This window comes from Bombina bombina, chromosome 3 (assembly GCF_027579735.1).
Source record: "Bombina bombina isolate aBomBom1 chromosome 3, aBomBom1.pri, whole genome shotgun sequence".
NCBI classification, from domain to species: domain Eukaryota; kingdom Metazoa; phylum Chordata; class Amphibia; order Anura; family Bombinatoridae; genus Bombina; species Bombina bombina.
In genome coordinates, this window is record NC_069501.1 from 864,196,629 (window position 1) to 864,220,586 (window position 23,958).

General features: G+C 39.1%; 1 protein-coding gene across 1 annotated transcript in view; it reads left to right on the forward strand.

Moving 5' to 3' along the window:
* ABCC4 (ATP binding cassette subfamily C member 4) overlaps positions 1 to 23,958 on the forward strand; it is a 994,138-nt gene that overhangs the window by 219,460 nt on the left and 750,720 nt on the right. The window contains exon 3 of the mRNA XM_053707839.1: positions 13,642 to 13,762. Coding sequence (XP_053563814.1) covers positions 13,642 to 13,762 — 121 coding nt within the window. The remainder of the gene's footprint in view (positions 1 to 13,641; positions 13,763 to 23,958) is intronic.

Consider the following 23,958-nt stretch of genomic DNA (forward strand, 5'->3'; position numbering starts at 1 on the left):
TGCTTCTGTTGAACAGATTTGTAAGGCTGCGAATTGGTCGTCCCTTCATACTTTTTCCAAATTTTCCAAATTTGATACTTTTGCTTCTTCTGAGGCTGTTTTTGGGAGAAATGTTCTTCAAGCAGTGGTGCCTTCCGTTTAGGTCTCTGTCTTGTCCCTCCCCTTTCATCCGTGTCCTGTAGCTTCACCTCACTTTACCATGTCTTCCTAGTATAACACAGGCAAAGAGAATGACTGGGGGGGAGGAAAGTAAGGATGAAATCCGTGGACTCGTAGTATCGTAGAAGAAATCAATTTGTCAGGTAAGCATAAATTTCCTTTTTTTAAACAATTTTCTAATTTACTTCTGTTATCAATTTTGCTTTGTTCTTTTGGAATCTTTTATTGAAGAAGAAGCAATGCACTCCTGAAAGCTAGCTGAAAACACCTGTAAGCCAATGAAAATGGGCATACAAGTTCAGCCACCAATCAAGAGCTAGCTCCAAGCTCTGGAGTATATCTGGATATGCTTTTCAACAAAGGATGCCAAGAGAATGAAACAAGTTAGATAATAGAAGTAAATTAAAACGTTGTTTAAAATTGAATGCTCTATCTGAATCATGAAAGAAACATTTTGGGTTTCATGTCCCTTTAACCTCTTCACTTTACCTTTCCTGGGGTCAAATGCTCCACCTCTATAGCTCCAGGGCTGCCTGTTGGGTAAATTATGTACAAGCAATAAAGTAACAGTGACAAATCTTTTTTTTATACAGTTAAAAGAACAGTGTACTCCAAAATGTTCTATTATGAATATGATAGAGCAGCATTTACAGATATGAAAAATGAAAATAAAATGAAAACTAACAATGCATTATTGATTTTGTACTCCCTGCTAATTGTGGCTGATAAATACACCTGCTTATGCTTTATTGGTGGAGAGGGACACGCCTCTGCACAAGAAAATGTAAGTTAATTCTGAAAAGGAGAATATAGTTTTTTTTTAAAAACGATAAACTTAAAGGGACAGTCTATTCCCGAATTTGTATTGTTTAAAAAGATAGATAATCTCTTAATTACCCATTCCCCAGTTTTGCATAACCAACATGATTATATTAATACACCTTTTGCCTCTGGGATTACCTTGTATCTAAGCCTCTGCAGGCTGCCCCCTTATCTCAGTTCTTTTGACAGGCATGCATTTTAGCCAATCAGTGCTGACTTCTTTGTAACTCCACAAGATTGAGCACAATGTTATCTATATGACACACATGAACTAATGCTGTCTAGCTGTAAAAAAATATATGTCAAAATGCATTGAGATAAGAGGCGGGCTTAGAAATTAGCATTTGAGCCTACCTAGATTTAGCTTTTAACAAAGAGTACCAAGAGAGCAAAGCAAATTTTATGATGGACGTATGCTTAGGAGCCGGCCTATTTCTGGAGTACTAATATATATATGGCAGCAGTTTTGCAATAATGTTATCCATTTGCAAGAGCTCTAGATAGCAGCACTATTTCATGGTATGTACAACTGCAGATGCCTATGTAGGTATCTCTTCAACACAGGATATCATGGTATTAAAGCAAATTTGTTAATAGAAGTAAATTTAAAAATGGTATGCTCTATCTGAATCACAAAAGAACACTTTTGGGTTTCATATCCCTTTAAAATTGTATGCCCTATATGAATCCTGAAAGTTTAATTTGGATTAAACTGTCTAAATATATTTCTTTCATGTAATTGGCAAGAGTCCATGAGCTAGTGACGTTTGGGATATACAATCCTACCAGGAGGGGCAAAGTTTCCCAAACCTCAAATGCCTATAAATACACCCCTCACCACACCCACAATTCAGTTTTACAAACTTTGCCTCCTATGGAGGTGGTGAAGTAAGTTTGTACGATTGACATGCGCTTCTCAGCTTTTTTTGAAGCCCGATTCCTCTCAGAGTACAGCAAATGTCAGAGGGACGTGAAGAGAGTATCACCTATTGAATGCAATGATTTTCCTAACGGGGGTCTATTTCATAGATTCTCTGTTATCGGTCGTAGAGATTCATCTCCTACCTCCCTTTTCAGATCGACGATATACTCTCATATACCATTACCTCTACTGATAACTGTTTCAGTACTGGTTTGGCTATCTGCTATATGTGGATGGGTGTCTTTTTTGGCAAGTATGCTTTTTATTACTTAAGACACCCCAGCTGTGGTCTGGCACTTTATGTATTTATATAAAGTTCTAAATATATGTATTGTACCTATATTTGCCATGAGTCAGGTTCATGTATTTCCTTGTGCAGACTGTCAGTTTCATATTTAGGGAAAATAAACATATTAAGAAATATTTTTCTTACCTAGGGTTTAGTCTTTTTTTTAATTGACTACTTTTTTTCTTACAAATTGCGGGCAGTACTAGGCCCGCGGGTGTGCCAAATGCTAGACTTTATTGCGTCATTTTTGGCGTGAGAATTTTTTGGCGCGAAATGTACGTCCGTTGACGCAAGTTCGTCATTTCTGGCATTGTAGTTGACGCCGAAGCCTTACACACGGTTGCGTCCTTAGTGACAGAAGTGTGTCATTTCCGGATATTGTTGGCGCCAAAAAAAATTTCAGTTACTTTGTGCATCATACTTGGCGCCAAATTTTTTCATTAATTTAATACCCCATTGCTATTTGCCGCTTGCCTTTTTCTATGTCAGAGGGCTATGCTATTTGCATTTTGTTCCCATTCCTGAAACTGTCATATAAGGAAATTGACAAATTTTGCTTTATATGTTGTTTTTTATTTTACATTTTGCAAGATGTCTCAATCTGATCCTGCCTCAGAAGTATCTGTTGGAACTTTGCTGCCTGATGTTGGTTCTTCTAAAGCTAAGTGCATTATATTTCCGAATGTCATTGTATTGGTTATTATGATAAACCTTTACATGCAGATATTGTGTCCATCAGTAAATAGTACATTTCCTGTTGTTGATCCTTCAACTTTTAATGTACATGTTATACCTATGAAATTGTAAGAATTTGTTACTGATTCTATGCAGAAGGCTTTGTCTGCTATTCTGCCTTCAAATTAATATAAAGGTCTTTTAAAACTTCTCATAAGGTTGATGAAATTTCAAATGACCGACAACATAATGAATTATCCTCTTCTGATGAGGATCTATCTGATTCAGAAGATCTTTCCTCAGATATTGACACTAACAAATCTACTTATTTATTTAAAATGAAGTATTTTCGTTCTTTATTAAAGAAGTGTTAATTATTTTGGATATCGTGGAAACTAGTCCTCTTGATATTAGAACTAGTAAATTCTTTTTTTAAACCTCCTGTGGTTACTCCAGAGGTTTTTTCCTGTTCCTGATGCTATTTCTGTTATGATTTCTAAGGAATGGAATTAGCCGGGTACTTCTTTTATTCCTTCTTCAAGGTTTAAAAAATTGTATCCTTTTACCAGCAATTTCTATAGAGTTTTGGGAAAAGATCTTCAAAGTTGATGGGGCTATTTCTACTCTTGCTGAACATACCTCTATTCCTATGGAAGATAGTACTTAAGTTCCTTAAGATAGGAAACTTGAAACTTATCTAAGGAAAGCTTATTTATATTCAGGTCGTCTCAGGCCTGCAATTTCTTTGGCTGATGTTGCAGCTGCATCAACTTTTTTTTTGGAGATTTAGCGCAACAAGAATTGGATTCTGATTTATCTAGTATTGTTCACTTATTGCAACATACTAATCAGTTCTGATGCCATTTTTTGATATCATCAAGATTGATGTTAGATCTATGCTGATATGCTGATATGATGTTTTAAGTCTAGATTGCTATCTCTTTCTTTCCAAGATAATAAGAGACCTAAGGGTACATATAAAGCTTCTAAATCGTTTTCATTCATTTTGTCAAATAAGGAACAAAAACCTAATCCTTCCCTATGGAATCTGTTTCCAATTGGAAACCTTCATTAAATGGATTAAATCCAACCCATTTAAGAAACCAAAAGCCAGCTCCTAAGTCTGCATGAAGGTGCGACTCTCATTCCAGCTCAGTTGGTAGGGGGCAGATTAAGGTTTTTTTCAAGAATGTTTTAGATGAATTCGGTCCAAAATCAATGGTTTCAGAGTATTGTCTCTCAGGGGTTTCGAATAGGATTCTGAGTAAATCCTCCTGTGGGAAATTTTTTTTCTCTCACGCATCCCAGCAAATCCAGTTAAAGCTCAGGCTTTCCTGAAGTGTGTTTCAGACCTGGAGTTTCAGGGGTAGTCATGCCAGTTCCTTTTCAGGGACAAGGTCTGGGGTTTTATTCAAATCTATTCATTGTTCCAAGGAAGGAAATTTCATTCAGACCAATTCTGGTTCTGAAAATTTTGAATCGTTATGTAAGAGTACCAATTTTCAAGTGGTGACTTTAAGGACTGTTCTGCCTTTTATTCAGCAAGGACATTTTAGGTCCACAATGGATTACAGGATGTATACCTTCATATTCCGATTCATTCAGATCATTATCAGTTCCTGAGATTCTCTTTTCTAGACAAGCGTTACCAATTCGTTGCTTTTCCATTTGGTCTAGCAACCGCTCAAAGAATCTTTTTAAAAAAGGTTCTTGGTGCCCTGCTTTATGGAAACCAGAGAGCAGGGTATTGCGGTGTTTCCTTATTTGGAAGATATCTTGGTACTAGCTCAGTCTTTCCGTTCTGCAGAATCTCACACTAATCAACTAGTGTTGTTTCTTCGGAAACATGGTTGGAGGATCAATTTCTCCAACATAGGTGTGTCCGGTCCACGGCGTCATCCTTACTTGTGGGATATTCTCTTCCCCAACAGGAAATGGCAAAGAGCCCAGCAAAGCTGGTCACATGATCCCTCCTAGGCTCCGCCTACCCCAGTCATTCTCTTTGCCGTTGTACAGGCAACATCTCCACGGAGATGGCTTAGAGTTTTTTAGTGTTTAACTGTAGTTTTTATTATTCAATCAAGAGTTTGTTATTTTAAAATAGTGCTGGTATGTACTATTTACTCTGAAACAGAAAAGAGATGAAGATTTCTGTTTGTATGAGGAAAATGATTTTAGCAACCGTTACTAAAATCCATGGCTGTTCCACACAGGACTGTTGAGAGGAATTAACTTCAGTTGGGGGAACAGTGAGCAGTCTCTTGCTGCTTGAGGTATGACACATTCTAACAAGACGATGTAATGCTGGAAGCTGTCATTTTCCCTATGGGATCCGGTAAGCCATGTTTATTAAGATAGTAAATAAGGGCTTCACAAGGGCTTATTAAGACTGTAGACTTTTTCTGGGCTAAATCGATTCTTATATTACACATATTTAGCCTTGAGGAATCATTTAATCTGGGTATTTTGATAAAATTATATCGGCAGGCACTGTTTTAGACACCTTATTCTTTAAGGGCTTTCCCTAATCATAGGCAGAGCCTCATTTTCGCGCCGGTATTGCGCACTTGTTTTTGAGAGGCATGACATGCAGTCGCATGTGTGAGGAGCTCTGATACATAGAAAAGACTTTCTGAAGGCGTCATTTGGTATCGTATTCCCCTTTGGGCTTGGTTGGGTCTCAGCAAAGCAGATACCAGGGACTGTAAAGGGGTTAAAGTTAAAAACGGCTCCGGTTCCGTTATTTTAAGGGTTAAAGCTTCCAAATTTGGTGTGCAATACTTTTAAGGCTTTAAGACACTGTGGTGAAATTTTGGTGAATTTTGAACAATTCCTTCATATTTTTTCGCAATTGCAGTAATAAAGTGTGTTCAGTTTAAAATTTAAAGTGACAGTAACGGTTTTATTTTAAAACTTTTTTTGTACTTTGTTATCAAGTTTATGCCTGTTTAACATGTCTGAACTACCAGATAGACTGTGTTCTGAATGTGGGGAAGCCAGGGTTCCTTCTCATTTAAATAAATGTGATTTATGTGACAATGAAAATGATGCCCAAGATGATTCCTCAAGTGAGGGGAGTAAGCATGGTACTGCATCATTCCCTCCTTCGTCTACACGAGTCTTGCCCACTCAGGAGGCCCCTAGTACATCTAGCGCGCCAATACTCCTTACTATGCAACAATTAACGGCTGTAATGGATAATTCTATCAAAAACATTTTAGCCAAAATGCCCACTTATCAGCGTAAGCGCGACTGCTCTGTTTTAGATACTGAAGAGCATGACGACGCTGATGATAATGGTTCTGAAATGCCCCTACACCAGTCTGATGGGGCCAGGGAGGTTTTGTCTGAGGGAGAAATTTCAGATTCAGGGAAAATTTCTCAACAAGCTGAACCCGATGTGATTACATTTAAATTTAAGTTGGAACATCTCCGCGCTCTGCTTAAGGAGGTATTATCCACTCTGGATGATTGTGAGAATTTGATCATCCCAGAGAAACTATGTAAAATGGACAAGTTCCTAGAGGTCCCGGGGCTCCCAGAAGCTTTTCCTATACCCAAGCGGGTGGCGGACATTGTAAATAAAGAATGGGAAAGGCCCGGTATACCTTTCGTCCCTCCCCCCATATTTAAAAAATTGTTTCCTATGGTCGACCCCAGAAAGGACTTATGGCAGACAGTCCCCAAGGTCGAGGGAGCGGTTTCCACTTTAAACAAACGCACCACTATACCCATAGAAGATAGTTGTGCTTTCAAAGATCCTATGGATAAAAAATTAGAAGGTTTACTTAAAAAGATGTTTGTTCAGCAGGGTTACCTTCTACAACCAATTTCATGCATTGTCCCTGTCACTACAGCCGCGCGTTTCTGGTTCGATGAGCTAGTAAAGGCGGTCGATAGTGATTCTCCTCCTTATGAGGAGATTATGGACAAAATCCGTGCTCTCAAATTGGCTAATTCTTTCACCCTAGACGCCACTTTGCAATTGGCTAGGTTAGCGGCTAAGAATTCTGGGTTTGCTATTGTGGCGCGCAGAGCGCTTTGGTTGAAATCTTGGTCAGCTGATGCGTCTTCCAAGAACAAACTACTTAACATTCCTTTCAAGGGGAAAACGCTGTTTGGCCCTGACTTGAAAGAGATTATCTCTGATATCACTGGGGGTAAGGGCCACGCCCTTCCTCAGGATCGGTCTTTCAAGGCCAAAAATAAACCTAATTTTCGTCCCTTTCGCAGAAACGGACCAGCCCAAAGTGCTATGTCCTCTAAGCAAGAGGGTAATACTTCTCAAGCCAAGCCAGCTTGGAGACCAATGCAAGGCTGGAACAAGGGAAAGCAGGCCAAGAAACCTGCCACTGCTACCAAGACAGCATGAAATGTTGGCCCCCGATCCGGGACCGGATCTGGTGGGGGGCAGACTCTCTCTCTTCGCTCAGGCTTGGGCAAGAGATGTTCTGGATCCTTGGGCACTAGAAATAGTCTCCCAAGGTTATCTTCTGGAATTCAAGGGGCTTCCCCCAAGGGGGAGGTTCCACAGGTCTCAGTTGTCTTCAGACCACATAAAAAGACAGGCATTCTTACATTGTGTAGAAGACCTGTTAAGAATGGGAGTGATTCATCCTGTTCCATTAGGAGAACAAGGGATGGGGTTCTACTCCAATCTGTTCATAGTTCCCAAAAAAGAGGGAACGTTCAGACCAATCTTAGATCTCAAGATCTTAAACAAGTTTCTCAAGGTTCCATCGTTCAAAATGGAAACCATTCGAACAATTCTTCCTTCCATCCAGGAAGGTCAATTCATGACCACGGTGGATTTAAAGGATGCGTATCTACATATTCCTATCCACAAGGAACATCATCGGTTCCTAAGGTTCGCATTCCTGGACAAGCATTACCAGTTCGTGGCGCTTCCTTTCGGATTAGCCACTGCTCCAAGGATTTTCACAAAGGTACTAGGGTCCCTTCTAGCGGTGCTAAGACCAAGGGGCATTGCAGTAGTACCTTACTTGGACGACATTCTGATTCAAGCGTCGTCCCTTCCTCAAGCAAAGGCTCACACGGACATAGTCCTGGCCTTTCTCAGATCTCACGGATGGAAAGTGAACGTGGAAAAGAGTTCTCTATCTCCGTCGACAAGAGTTCCTTTCTTGGGAACAATAATAGACTCCTTAGAAATGAGGATTTTTCTGACAGAGGCCAGAAAAACAAAACTTTTAAACTCTTGTCGGATACTTCATTCCGTTCCTCTTCCTTCCATAGCGCAGTGCATGGAAGTGATAGGTTTGATGGTAGCGGCAATGGACATAGTTCCTTTTGCGCGCATTCATCTAAGACCATTACAACTGTGTATGCTCAGTCAGTGGAATGGGGACTATACAGACTTGTCTCCGAAGATACAAGTAAATCAGAGGACCAGAGACTCACTCCGTTGGTGGCTGTCCCTGGACAACCTGTCACAAGGGATGACCTTCCGCAGACCAGAGTGGGTCATTGTCACGACCGACGCCAGTCTGATGGGCTGGGGCGCGGTCTGGGGATCCCTGAAAGCTCAGGGTCTTTGGTCTCGGGAAGAATCTCTTCTACCGATAAATATTCTGGAACTGAGAGCGATATTCAATGCTCTCAAGGCTTGGCCTCAGCTAGCGAGGGCCAAGTTCATACGGTTTCAATCAGACAACATGACGACTGTTGCGTACATCAACCATCAGGGGGGAACAAGGAGTTCCCTGGCGATGGAAGAAGTGACCAAAATCATTCAATGGGTGGAGACTCGCTCCTGCCACCTGTCTGCAATCCACATCCCAGGAGTGGAAAATTGGGAAGCGGATTTTCTGAGTCGTCAGACATTGCATCCGGGGGAGTGGGAACTCCATCCGGAAATCTTTGCCCAAATCACTCAACTGTGGGGCATTCCAGACATGGATCTGATGGCCTCTCGTCAGAACTTCAAGGTTCCTTGCTACGGGTCCAGATCCAGGGATCCCAAGGCGACTCTAGTAGATGCACTAGTAGCACCTTGGACCTTCAAACTAGCTTATGTATTCCCGCCGTTTCCTCTCATCCCCAGGCTGGTAGCCAGGATCAATCAGGAGAGGGCGTCGGTGATCTTGATAGCTCCTGCGTGGCCACGCAGGACTTGGTATGCAGATCTGGTGAATATGTCATCGGCTCCACCATGGAAGCTACCTTTGAGTCGAGACCTTCTTGTTCAAGGTCCGTTCGAACATCCGAATCTGGTCTCACTCCAGCTGACTGCTTGGAGATTGAACGCTTGATCTTATCAAAGCGAGGGTTCTCAGATTCTGTTATTGATACTCTTATTCAGGCCAGAAAGCCTGTAACTAGAAAAATTTACCACAAAATTTGGAAAAAATATATCTGTTGGTGTGAATCTAAAGGATTCCCTTGGAACAAGGTTAAGATTCCTAAGATTCTATCCTTCCTTCAAGAAGGATTGGAAAAAGGATTATCTGCAAGCTCCTTGAAGGGACAGATTTCTGCCTTGTCTGTGTTACTTCACAAAAAGCTGGCAGCTGTGCCAGATGTTCAAGCCTTTGTTCAGGCTCTGGTTAGAATCAAGCCTGTTTACAAACCTTTGACTCCTCCTTGGAGTCTCAACTTAGTTCTTTCAGTTCTTCAGGGGGTTCCGTTTGAACCCTTACATTCCGTTGATATTAAGTTATTATCTTGGAAAGTTTTGTTTTTGGTTGCAATTTCTTCTGCTAGAAGAGTTTCAGAATTATCTGCTCTGCAGTGTTCTCCTCCTTATCTGGTGTTCCATGCAGATAAGGTGGTTTTACGTACTAAACCTGGTTTTCTTCCAAAAGTTGTTTCTAACAAAAACATTAACCAGGAGATAGTCGTGCCTTCTCTGTGTCCGAAACCAGTTTCGAAGAAGGAACGTTTGTTGCACAATTTGGATGTTGTTCGCGCTCTAAAATTCTATTTAGATGCTACAAAGGATTTTAGACAAACATCTTCCTTGTTTGTTGTTTATTCTGGTAAAATGAGAGGTCAAAAAGCAACTTCTACCTCTCTCTCTTTTTGGATTAAAAGCATCATCAGATTGGCTTACGAGACTGCCGGACGGCAGCCTCCTGAAAGAATCACAGCTCATTCCACTAGGGCTGTGGCTTCCACATGGGCCTTCAAGAACGAGGCTTCTGTTGATCAGATATGTAGGGCAGCGACTTGGTCTTCACTGCACACTTTTACCAAATTTTACAAGTTTGATACTTTTGCTTCTTCTGAGGCTGTTTTTGGGAGAAAGGTTTTGCAAGCCGTGGTGCCTTCCATTTAGGTGACCTGATTTGCTCCCTCCCTTCATCCGTGTCCTAAAGCTTTGGTATTGGTTCCCACAAGTAAGGATGACGCCGTGGACCGGACACACCTATGTTGGAGAAAACAGAATTTATGTTTACCTGATAAATTACTTTCTCCAACGGTGTGTCCGGTCCACGGCCCGCCCTGGTTTTTTAATCAGGTCTGATAATTTATTTTCTTTAACTACAGTCACCACGGTATCATATGGTTTCTCCTATGCAAATATTCCTCCTTAACGTCGGTCGAATGACTGGGGTAGGCGGAGCCTAGGAGGGATCATGTGACCAGCTTTGCTGGGCTCTTTGCCATTTCCTGTTGGGGAAGAGAATATCCCACAAGTAAGGATGACGCCGTGGACCGGACACACCGTTGGAGAAAGTAATTTATCAGGTAAACATAAATTCTGTTTTTCGAAAAAGTTTCTTGATTCCTCAGACAAGGGTCACCTTTTTAGGTTTTCAGATAGATTCAGTGTCCATGACTCTGTCTCTGACAGACAAGAGACGTCTAAAATTGGTTTCAGCTTGTCGAAACCTTCAGTCTCAATCATTCCCTTCGGTAGCCTTATGCATGGAAATTCTAGGTCTTATGACTGCTGCATCGGACGCGATCCCCTTTGCTCGTTTTCACATGCGACCTCTTCAGATCTGTATGCTGAGCCAGTGGTGTCTCTAACAGACAAGAGACGTTTGAAAGTGGTTGCAGCCTGTCAGTACCTTCAGTCTCAGTCATTCCCTTCAGTGGTTATGTGCATGGGAAATTTAGGTTTCATGACTGCAGCATTGGACGCGATTCCCTTTGCTCGTTCTCACATGTGACCTCTCCAGCTTTGTTTGCTGAATCCATGGTGCAGGGATTATACAAAGATATCACAATTAATAGCCTTAAATCCCAATGTTTGACACACTCTGACTTGGTGGTAAATCACCAGCGTTTAGTTCAAGGGGCTTCTTTGTTCGGCTAACCTGGACTATAATCTCTACAGATGCAAGTCTTTCAGGTTGGGGAGCTGTTTGGGGATCTCTGACAGCACAAGGGGTTTGGAAATCTCAAGAGGCGAGATTACCAATCAATATTTTAGAACTCTGTGCAATTCTCAGAGCTCTTCAGTTTTGGCCTCTGTTGAAGAGAGAACTGTTCATTTATTTTCAAACAGACAATATCACATACAGTGGCATTTGTCAGTCAGCAGGGTGGGACTCACAGTCCACAAGCTATGAATGAAGTATCTCGGATACTTGCTTGGGTGGAATCCAGCTCCTGTCTAATTTCTGTGGTGCATATCCCAGGTATAGACATTGGAATGCGGATTATCTCAGCCGTCGGACTTTACATCCTGGGGAGTGGTTCCTCCATCCAGATGTGTTTTCTCAGATTGTTCAGATATGGGGGCTTCTACAGATACATCTGATGGCCTCTCATCTAAACAAGAGACTTTCCAGATGCCTGTCCAGGTTCAGGGATTTTCAGGCGGAAGCAGTGGGTGCGCTGACACTTCTTTGGTGTTATCAACCTGCTTATATTTTCCTGCCTCTAGTTCTTCTTCCAAGAGTGATTTCCAGAATCATCATGGAACAATCGTTTGTGTTGCTGGTGGCTCCAGCATGGCCTCACAGGTTTTGGTATGCGGGTCTTGTTCGGATGTCCAGATGCCAACCTTGGCCATTTCTGTTAAGGCCAGACCTACTGTCTCAAGGTCCGTTTTTCCATCAGATTTTTAAATCATTAAATTTGAAGGTATGGAAATTGATCGCTTAGTGCTAAGTCATAGAGGTTTTTCTTACTCAGTGATTAATACTATGTTACAAGCTCGTAAATCTGTCTCTTGAAAGATTTATTATCGAGTTTGGAAGACTTACATTTCATGGTGTTCTTCTCATAAATTCTCTTGCCATTCTTTTAGAGTTGCAAGAATTTTACAGTTTCTTCAGGATGGTTTGGATAAGGTTTTGTCTGCAAGTTCCTTGAAGGGACAAATCTCTGCTCTTTCTGTTTTATTCACAGAAAGATTGCTAAACTTCCTGATATTCACTGTTTTGTACAGGCTTTAGTTCATATTTAAGCCTGTCATTAAATCAATCTCTCCTCCTTGGAGTCTTAATTTGGTTTGGAGGGCTTTACAGGCTCCTCCATATTGAGTCTATGCATTCTTTGGACATTTAACTACTTTCTTGGAAAGTATTGTTCCTTTTGGCCATCTCTTCTGCTAGAAGAGTTTCTGAGCTATCTGCTCTTTCTTGTGAATCTCCTTTTCTGATTTTTCATCAGGATAAGGCGGTTTTGCGGACTTCATTTAAATTTTTTCCTAAGGTTGTGAATTCTAACAACGTTAGTACAGAAATTGTTGTCCCTTCCTTGTGTCCTAATCCTAAGAATTCTTTGTAAAGTTCCTTACATTCTTTGGATGTGGTGAGAGCTTTGAAATATTATATTGAAGCTACTAAAGATTTCAGGAAGACTTCTAGTCTATTTGTTATATTTTCTGGTCCTAGGAAAGGTCAGAAAACGTCTGCTATTTCCTTGGTTTCTTGGTTAAAGCTTTTGATTCTTCAAGCTTATTGGAGTCGGGTCAGGCCCCGCATCAGAGAATTAGAGCTCATTCTACTAGATCAGTCTCCACTTTGTGGGCTTTTAAGAATGAAGCTTCAGTTGATCAAATTTGCAAAGCGGCAACTTGGTCTTCTTTACATACATTTACTAAATTCTACCGTTTTGATGTTTTTGCTTCTTCAGAAGCAATTTTTGGTAGAAAAGTTCTTCAGGCAGCTGTTTCAGTTTGATTCTTCTGCTGATGTTTTACGTTTTTCTTGACATTTTAAGAATAAACTTATATTTTGGGTTGTGGATTATTTTTTCAGCGGAAAAAGGCTGTTTATTTTTATCCCTCCCTCTCTAGTGACTCTTGCGTGGAGTTCCACATCTTGGGTATTGATATCCCATACGTCACTAGCTCATTGACTCTTGCCAATTACATGAAAGAATTTAAAGAAAACATAATTTATGTAAGATTTTACCTGATAAATGAATTTCTTTCATATTGGCAAGAGTCCATGAGGCCCACCCTTTTTTATGGTGGTTATGATTTTTTTGTATAAAGCACAATTATTTCCAAAAACCTTTGTTGATGCTTTTTACTCCTTTCTTTATCACCCCACTACTTGGCTATTCGTTAAACTGAATTGTGGGTGTGGTGAGGGGTGTATTTATAGGCATTTGAGGTTTGGGAAACTTTGCCCCTCCTGGTAGGATTGTATAGCCCATACGTCACTAGCTCATGGACTCTTCCCAATATGAAAGAAATTAATTTATCAGGTAAATTCTTACATAAATTATGTTTTTGAAATCCCTTCTTTTTAGATCAAACAAGGATTTTACTTCAGTGCCTTTAAAGTACAAAAATAATGCAATTTTTTATTTGTTCACGTGATTAAACTATTTTTTTTAATTAATGTAGGTACTGGGATAAAGAGATTCAGAAAGCTCAAAAAGAAACACGCACTCCACATTTAACAAATGCTATCATACGATGTCACTGGAAATCCTATTCACTTTTAGGAATTTTTACATTTATTGAGGTAATTTTCTTTATTTATTTACTAAAGTGTTATTTCAGTGCCTGAATGCTGTTTTATTACCATAGACTTCTACACAGTGGAATCTAATAAAGCTTCCTGCAATGTTAAGCATTTAAAGGGACAGTCTACATTAGAATTGTTATTGTTTTAAAAGATAGATAATCCCTTTATTACTCATTCCCCAGTTTTGCACAACCAACACAGTTATAATAAAGGGACAGTCTATAATAGAATTGTTGATGTTTTAAAAGATAGATAATCCGTTTATTACTCATTCCCCAGTTTTGCATAACCAACAGTTATATTAAAGGGACAGTATTTAATAGAATTGTTATTGTTTTAAAAGATAGATAATACCTTTATTACCCATTCCCCAGTTTTGCATAACCAACACAGTTATATTAATATACTTTTTACCTCTGTGATTACCTTGTATCTAGGAACCTTCTTCCAGCCCCCTGATCACATGACTGTGACTGTTTATTATCTAGAGTCTTAAATTTAGCATTGCTTTGTGCTAAATCTTAAATAACCCCCTGTGCCTGAACACAGTGTTATCTATATGGCCCACATGCACTTTCTGTCTCTTTGTGTTGAAAAGAGATTTAAAAATCATGTGATAAGAGGCAGCCCTCAAAGGCTTAGAAATTAGCATATGAGCCTACTTATGTTTAGTTTAAACTAAGAATACCAAGAGAAAAAAGCAAATTTGATGATAAAAGTAAATTGGAAAGTTGATTAAAATTAAAAGTTCTATCTGAATAATGAAAGTTTAATTTATACTAGACTGTCACTTTAATTTACTTTTTACTTCTGTGATTACCTTGTATCTAGGAACCGTCTTCCAGCCCCCTGATCACATGACTGTGACTGTTTATTATCTATTGTCTTGCATTTAGCATTGGTTTGTGTTAAATCTTAAATAACCCCCTGTGCCTGAACACAGTGTTATCTATATGTCCCACATGTACTTTCTGTCTCTGTGTGTTGAAAAGAGATTTAAAAAGCATGTGATAAGAGGCAGCCCTCAAAGGCTTAGACATTAGCATATGAGCCTACCTATGTTTAGTTTAAACTAAGAATACCAAGAGAAAAAAGGAAAGTTAATTAAAAGTCCTATCTGAATAATGAAAGTTTAATTTATACTAGACTGTCCCTTTAAGTTGGTGAAAGCTATCTGATGTTAATTAACTCTGCTAACAGCTTGCTTAAAGGGACACTGAACCCAAATGTTTTCTTTTGTGATTCAGATAGAAGAGCATGCAATTTTAAGCAACTTTCTAATTTACTCCTATTATCAAATGTTCTTCATTCTCTTGGTATTTTTATTTGAAAGAAAAAATTTAAGTTTATGATAATGAAGGCAAATTGATAATAGGAGTAAATTAGAAAGTTGCTTAAAATTGCATGCTCTGAGTCATGAAAGAAAAAATTTGGGTTCAGTGTCCCTTTAATCAGCTCATTAGAATATCAGTATTGCTTGGTATGTATGAAAACACTGCACTCTGTTGATTTATTATATCTTGAATGACAGTTTAAAGGGAAAACATTTTCTTTCAAGATTCAGGCAGAGCATTAGATTTTAAACAACTTTCTAATTTACTTCTATTATCAGTTTTCTTAGTTCACTTGGTATCATTTGTTGAAAAGCTTAGGAGCGTGCCCATGTCTGGAGCACTATATAGCAGCAGTTTTAGAAGAATGTTTTCCATTTGCAAAAGCACCACTTGCTAACACTATTTCCTGCCATATAGTGCTCCAGACACCTCCTTAGGTATTTCTTCAGAAACTGTACCAACTGAACGTTATCTGGTTAAAGTATTGCTACAAGGTGGGCTACAGCTATGTATGGGAATAAAACATTGTAATAAAAGGAATATAGATACACTATAAATAGACTGTTTAGTAGGAAGGAATTCCCTTCTATCCTTTTAAAATCATAGACATAGAATATTCATAAAGATAAGCCTTTCTGTCAGTGTGTAATGTCTGTGCACAAAAAGGAATACAGTTCCTAAATAAGGTAAGAGATTCATATAGATCAGTGTTTCTCAAGTACCCCCAACAAGCCAGGTTTTCATTATAGCTGAACCAGTGTACAGGTGAAGTAACACCATTGTTACTAACCTGCTCTCACCCACCAGCTGATTATTTCACCTGTGCACTGGTTCAGCTATAATGAAAACCTGGCCTGTTGGGGGTACTTGAGGACCGCGGTTGAGAAACAATGATACAGATCATACAATTTTAAAAAACTTTCCAATTTGCTTCTATTATCTCATTTGCTTCATTCTCATAATATCCTTTGTTGATGGAGCTACTGGAAGCTAACTGAAAAGCCAATGACAAGAGGCATTTATGTACAGCCACCAATTCGCAACTTCTGGGCCTACTACCTATGTATCATTTTCAGCAAAGGATACAAAGAGAATGAAATAGATCATAGAAATAAAATGGAAAGTTATTTAAAATTGCATGCTCGGTCTGAATCATGAAAGAAAATATTTTGGCTTCTTGTTACTTTAATAAACAATACTTGATGGATATATGTCCTCCAAATAAGTAATAGTAGAAGTTCTGCAAATTTTGTACTTCATTCCTAATGGAGTTTGTAGGATCACTTCGAAATCTCTTGTGGCGGAGTGCTGCTGTCTTTTAGACAGATCTGTTTTTGAAGGCTGTCAACAATCTAGAAAACAGGCAAAACAGCTCCCCTCCGACTCGAGGGTTTTATTGTACATGCCGGAGCCCTTGTGCACTCTGAGCAAAGGATTGGGGACTAGCACACCGGCTTATAGCCGTACCATAGTGGGACAAGCATTTGCCGGTAGAATGATTTTATTCTATGTGCCTGATTACTTTTATTATTTGTGAGTGCAATATTTACTGGGTCACATAAGAACCGATACTTTTGTACAATAAAACCCTTGAGTCAGAGGTGCACTGTTTTTCCGGTTTTCTAGATATCTTCCACAAAGAATACCTAATACCTATAATAATAGAAGGAAATTGGAAACGTTTTAAAAATTGTATACTGTCTGAATCACAAAAGAAAAGTTTTTTGGGGATTCATATCCCTTTAAAGCAGTGGTTTTCCAAACTTTATCTAGCCGCCGCCCCCTTTGTTCCATAAACTCACTCCCTACCTTATCCAGTAAAAAATAATTTCTTTCATGTAATTAGCAAGTGTCCATGAGCTAGTGACGTATGGGATATACATTCCTACCAGGAGGGGCAAAGTTTCCCAAACCTCAAAATGCCTATAAATACACCCCTCACCACACCCACAAATGAGTTTTACAAACTTTGCCTCCTGTGGAGGTGGTGAAGTAAGTTTGTGCTAGATTCTACGTTGATATGCGCTCCGCAGCAGGTTGGAGCTCAGTTTTCCTCTCAGCGTGCAGTGAATGTCAGAGGGATGTGAAGAGAGTATTGCCTATTTGAATTCAATGATCTCATTCTACGGGGTCTATTTCATAGGTTCTCTGTTATCGGTCGTAGAGATTCATCTCTTACCTTCCTTTTCAGATCGACGATATACTCTTAGATATACCATTACCTCTACTGATTCTCGTTTCAGTACTGGTTTGGCTTTCTACTACATGTAGATGAGTGTCCTGGGGTAAGTAAGTCTTATTTTTGTGACACTCTAAGCTATGGTTGGGCACTTTTATATAAAGTTCTAAATATTTGTGTTTAAACATTTATTTGCCTTGATTCAGGATGTTCAATATTCCTTATTTCAGACAGTCAGTTTCATTATTTGAGATAATGCATTTGAATAAATCATTTTTCTTACCTTAAAATTTGACTTTTTTCCCTGTGGGCTGTTAGGCTCGCGGGGGCTGAAAATGCTTCATTTTATTGCGTCATTCTTGGCGCGGACTTTTTTGGCGCAAAATTTTTTCTTTGTTATTTCCGGCGTCATACTTGTCGCCGGAAGTTGCGTCATTTTTGACGTTTTTGCGCCAAAAATGTTGGCGTTACCGGATGTGGCGTCATTTTTGGCGCTAAAAGCATTTAGGCGCCAAATAATGTGGGCGTCTTTTTTGGCGCCAAAAAATATGGGCGTCATTATTGTCTCCACATTATTTAAGTCTCATTGTTTATTTGCTTCTGGTTGCTAGAAGCTTGTTCACTGGCATTTTTTCCCATTCCTGAAACTGTCATTTAAGGAATTTGATCAATTTTGCTTTATATGTTGTTTTTTCTTTTACATATTGCAAGATGTCTCAGATTGATCCTGAATCAGAAGATACTTCTGGAAAATCGCTGCCTGATGCTGGATCTACCAAAGTTAAGTGTATTTGCTGTAAACTTGTGGTATCTGTTCCTCCAGCTGTTGTTTGTAATGAATGTCATGACAAACTTGTTAATGCAGATAATATTTCCTTTAGTAATGTTACATTACCTGTTGTTGTTCATAAGAGATTTTGTTTCTAAATCCATTAAGAAGGCTATGTCTGTTATTCCTCCTTCTAGTAAACGTAAAAGGTCTTTTAAAACTTCTCATTTTTCAGATGAATTTTTAAATGAACATCATCATTCTGATTCTGATAATGATTCCTCTGGTTCAGAGGATTCTGTTTCAGAGGTTGATGCTGATAAATCTTCATATTTATTCAAAATGGAATTTATTCGTTCTTTACTTAAAGAGGTCTTAATTGCATTAGAAATAGAGGATTCTGGTCCTCTTGATACTAAATCTAAACGTTTAAATAAGGTTTTTAAATCTCCTGTAGTTATTCCAGAAGTTTTTCCTGTCCCTGATGCTATTTCTGAAGTAATTTCCAGGGAATGGAATAATTTGGGTAATTCTTTTACTCCTTCTAAACGTTTTAAGCAATTATATCCTGTGCCATCTGACAGATTAGAGTTTTGGGACAAAATCCCTAAGGTTGATGGGGCTATCTCTACTCTTGCTAAACGTACTACTATTCCTACGGCAGATAGTACTTCCTTTAAGGATCCTTTAGATAGGAAAATGTAATCTTTTCTAAGAAAAGCTTACTTATGTTCAGGTAATCTTCTTAGACCTGCTATATCTTTAGCGGATGTTGCTGCAGCTTCAACTTTTTGGTTGGAAGCTTTAGCGCAGCAAGTAACAGATCATAATTCTCATAGCATTGTTAATCTTCTTCAACATGCTAATAATTTTATTTGTGATGCCATCTTTGATATCATTAGGGTTGATGTCAGGTATATGTCTCTAGCTATTTTAGCTAGAAGAGCTTTATGGCTTAAAACTTGGAATGCTGATATGTCTTCCAAGTCAACTTTGCTTTCCCTTTCTTTCCAGGGTAATAAATTATTTGGTTCACAGTTGGATTCCATTATTTCAACTGTTACTGGGGGGAAAGGAACTTTTTTACCACAGGATAAAAAATCTAAAGGTAAATTTAGGTCTACTAATCGTTTTCGTTCCTTTCGTCACAATAAGGAACAAAAGCCTGATCCTTCCCCTACAGGAGCGGTATCAGTTTGGAAACCATCTCCAGTCTGGAATAAATCCAAGCCTTTTAGAAAGCCAAAGCCAGCTCCCAAGTCAACATGAAGGTGCGGCCCTCATTCCAGCCCAGCTGGTAGGGGGCAGATTACGATTTTTCAAAGAAATTTGGATCAATTCAATTCACAATCTTTGGATTCAGAACATTGTTTCACAAGGGTACAGAATAGGCTTCAAGATAAGGCCTCCTGCAAGAAGATTTTTTCTTTCCCGTGTCCCAGTAAATCCAGTGAAGGCTCAAGCATTTCTGAAATGTGTTTCAGATCTAGAGTTAGCTGGAGTAATTGTGCCAGTTCCAGTTTTGGAACAAGGGCTGGGGTTTTACTCAAATCTCTTCATTGTACCAAAGAAGGAGAATTCCTTCAGACCAGTTCTGGATTTAAAAATATTGAATCATTATATAAGGATACCAACATTCAAAATGGTAACTATAAGGACTATTCTGCCTTTTGTTCAGCAAGGGCATTATATGTCCACAATAGATTTACAGGATGCATATCTGCATATTCCGATTCATCCAGATCACTATCAGTTTCTGAGATTCTCTTTCCTAGACAAGCATTACCAGTTTGTGGCTTTGCCGTTTGGCCTAGCAACAGCTCCAAGGATTTTTACAAAGGTTCTCGGTGCCCTTCTGTCTGTAATCAGAGAACAGGGTATTGTGGTATTTCCTTATTTGGACGATATCTTGGTACTTGCTCAGTCTTCACATTTAGCAGAATCTCATACGAATCGACTTGTATTGTTTCTTCAAAAACATGGTTGGAGGATCAATTTACTAAAAAGTTCATTGATTCCTCAGACAAGGGTAACCTTTTTAGGTTTCCAGATAGATTCAGTGTCCATGACTCTGTCTCTGACAGACAAGAGACGTCTAAAATTGGTTTCAGCTTGTCGAAACCTTCAGTCTCAATCATTCCCTTCGGTAGCCTTATGCATGGAAATTCTAGGTCTTATGACTGCTGCATCGGACGCGATCCCCTTTGCTCGTTTTCACATGCGACCTCTTCAGCTCTGTATGCTGAGCCAGTGGTGCAGGGATTATACAAAGATATCTCAATTAATATCTTTAAAACCGATTGTACAACACTCTCTGACGTGGTGGACAGACCACCATCGTTTAGTTCAGGGGGCTTCTTTTGTTCTTCCGACCTGGACTGTGATTTCAACAGATGCAAGTCTGACAGGTTGGGGAGCTGTTTGGGGGTCTCTGACAGCACAAGGGGTTTGGGAATCTCAGGAGGTGAGATTACCAATCAATATTTTGGAACTCCGGGCAATTTTCAGAGCTCTTCAGTCATGGCCTCTTCTAAAGAGAGAGTCGTTCATTTGTTTTCAGACGGACAATGTCACAACCGTGGCATATGTCAATCATCAAGGAGGGACTCACAGTCCTCTGGCTATGAAAGAAGTATCTCGAATACTGGTATGGGCGGAATCCAGCTCCTGTCTAATTTCTGCGGTTCATATCCCAGGTATAGACAATTGGGAAGCGGATTATCTCAGTCGCCAAACATTACATCCGGGTGAATGGTCTCTTCACCCAGAGGTATTTCTTCAGATTGTTCAAATGTGGGGACTTCCAGAAATAGATCTGATGGCTTCTCAACTAAACAAGAAACTTCCCAGGTATCTGTCCAGATCCAGGGATCCTCAGGCGGAGGCAGTGGATGCATTGTCACTTCCTTGGAAGTATCATCCTGCCTATATCTTTCCGCCTCTAGTTCTCCTTCCAAGAGTGATTTCCAAGATTCTAAAGGAGTGCTCGTTTGCTCTGCTGGTGGCTCCAGCATGGCCTCACAGGTTTTGGTATGCGGATCTTGTCCGGATGGCCACTTGCCAACCGTGGACTCTTCCATTAAGACCAGACCTTCTATCGCAAGGTCCTTTTTTCCATCAGGATCTCAAATCCTTAAATTTGAAGGTATGGAGATTGAACGCTTGATTCTCAGTCATAGAGGTTTCTCTGACTCAGTTATTAATACTATGTTACAGGCTCGTAAATCTGTATCTAGGAAGATATATTATCGAGTCTGGAAGATTTACATTTCTTGGTGTTTTTCTCATCATTTTTCTTGGCATTCTTTTAGAATTCCTAGAATTTTACAGTTTCTTCAGGATGGTTTGGATAAAGGTTTGTCTGCAAGTTCCTTGAAAGGACAAATCTCTGCTCTTTCTGTTCTTTTTCACAGAAAGATTGCTAGTCTTCCTGATATTCATTGTTTTGTACAGGCTTTGGTTCGTATAAAACCTGTTATTAAGTCAATTTCTCCTCCTTGGAGTTTGAATTTGGTTCTGGGGGCTCTTCAAGCTCCTCCGTTTGAACCTATGCATTCGCTGGACATTAAATTACTTTCTTGGAAAGTTTTGTTTCTTTTGGCCATCTCTTCTGCTAGAAGAGTTTCTGAATTATCTGCTCTTTCTTGTGAGTCTCCTTTTCTGATTTTTCATCAGGATAAGGCGGTGTTGCGAACTTCTTTTACATTTTTACCTAAGGTTGGGAATTCTAACAACATTAGTAGAGAAATTGTGGTTCCTTCATTGTGTCCTAATCCTAAGAATTCTAAGGAAAGATCGTTGCATTCTTTGGATGTAGTTAGAGCTTTGAAATATTATGTTGAAGCTACTAAAAATTTCCGAAAGACTTCTAGTCTATTTGTTATCTTTTCCGGTTCTAGGAAAGGTCAGAAGGCCTCTGCCATTTCTTTGGCATCTTGGTTAAAGTCTTTGATTCATCATGCTTATGTCGAGTCGGGTAAAACTCCGCCTCAAAGGATTACAGCTCATTCTACTAGGTCAGTTTCTACTTCCTGGGCGTTTAGGAATGAAGCTTCAGTTGATCAGATTTGCAAAGCAGCAACTTGGTCTTCTTTGCATACTTTTACTAAATTCTACCATTTTGATGTGTTTTCTTCTTCTGAAGCAGTTTTTGGTAGAAAAGTACTTCAGGCAGCTGTTTCAGTTTGATTCTTCTGCTTATAATTTCAGTTTTTTTCATTATAAGATTTAAACTTTGTTTTGGGTGTGGATTATTTTAAGCGGAATTGGCTGTCTTTATTTTATCCCTCCCTCTCTAGTGACTCTTGCGTGGAAGAACCACATCTTGGGTAGTCATTATCCCATACGTCACTAGCTCATGGACTCTTGCTAATTACATGAAAGAAAACATAATTTATGTAAGAACTTACCTGATAAATTCATTTCTTTCATATTAGCAAGAGTCCATAAGGCCCACCCTTTTTTGTGGTGGTTATGATTTTTTTGTATAAAGCACAATTATTCCAATTCCTTATTTTTTTATGCTTTCACACTTTTTTCTTATCACCCCACTTCTTGGCTATGCGTTAAACTGATTTGTGGGTGTGGTGAGGGGTGTATTTATAGGCATTTTGAGGTTTGGGAAACTTTGCCCCTCCTGGTAGGAATGTATATCCCATACTTCACTAGCTCATGGACTCTTGCTAATATGAAAGAAATGAATTTATCAGGTAAGTTATTACATAAATTATGTTTTTCAGAATGGCAGTGCACAACCCCTAATGAAGATATCAATAGAATACAATATAAATAATAATTAAAGGGACAGTCTACACCAGAATTTGTATTGTTTAAAAAGATAGATAATCCCTTTATTACCCATTCACCAGTTTTGCATAACCAACACAGTTATATTAATATGTTTTACCTCTGTGATTACCTTGTAGCCTCAGCAGGCTGCCTCCTTACAAGAAACCAGTGGAAAACTGGAAAGTGTGTACAAAGCACCACTCAACAACACTCTCAGATGAATTCTAGACTATGTCACAGTGGAGTGGAGATAGGCGGGGCGAACCCCAGACGGAGGGGGGTTAAAACTTAACTTTTATTAGTAATACACATAAAAAGACAATTAGAACAATGAAAACACACAGTACCTGAAATACTGTCTGGGCTATATATAGTGATGGTGATGAGGAGTCGAGGTAAGTGGGTACTATACAGTAGCTACCATATACATTACCCCAAGGGTAGAGATGGGAAAATAAGGATGGTATAAAGAGTTGCCAGTAATTAAAATAATATGTAAGTGTAATTCAAATGGGCTGAGTAGCCCATGTATGAAACTGGTCAATGCGAGTAATCAAAATAACATCTGGGTAAGGACTTCTCCGAAATGAGGGGAAAAAAATATTAGGCAATACAAAGTCATGTGGTTAGGCACTAAATACCAGTGTACAATGAAGTACCACTAACAGTGTCCCCACATCTTATTTATTACAATCTTCACATTAGGGGTGATTTTAATGTATCGAGGTAGTTTGGAAAGAGCTTACACATGAGATGAATAATATCCAAAGTAGAGTTTAAAAATAAACTCATATATATGTTAGTATGTATGTATCTCTTCTATATCCTTCACTAGTAAAAAATTTTACTGATGTGAGGCAGGCCTAATACGTGAAAGTACTGATATTGGCTATTATTATACCAGGCACATGCTTATCAGGATGATCTACAGGTAGACCCTATTATGTGGCTATCTATATAGATACTAAAACCAGCAATTCAATATATTATTTCCCAAAGTATTGCGCTAGACGTTTTCTTACTGGCAATATTGGACTCGGAATGAATTGTCCAGGTGATATCACATTATTCATATACGCTATTATTACCAGTAAAATCTTCCGATGGGGAAGTAATGGAATGT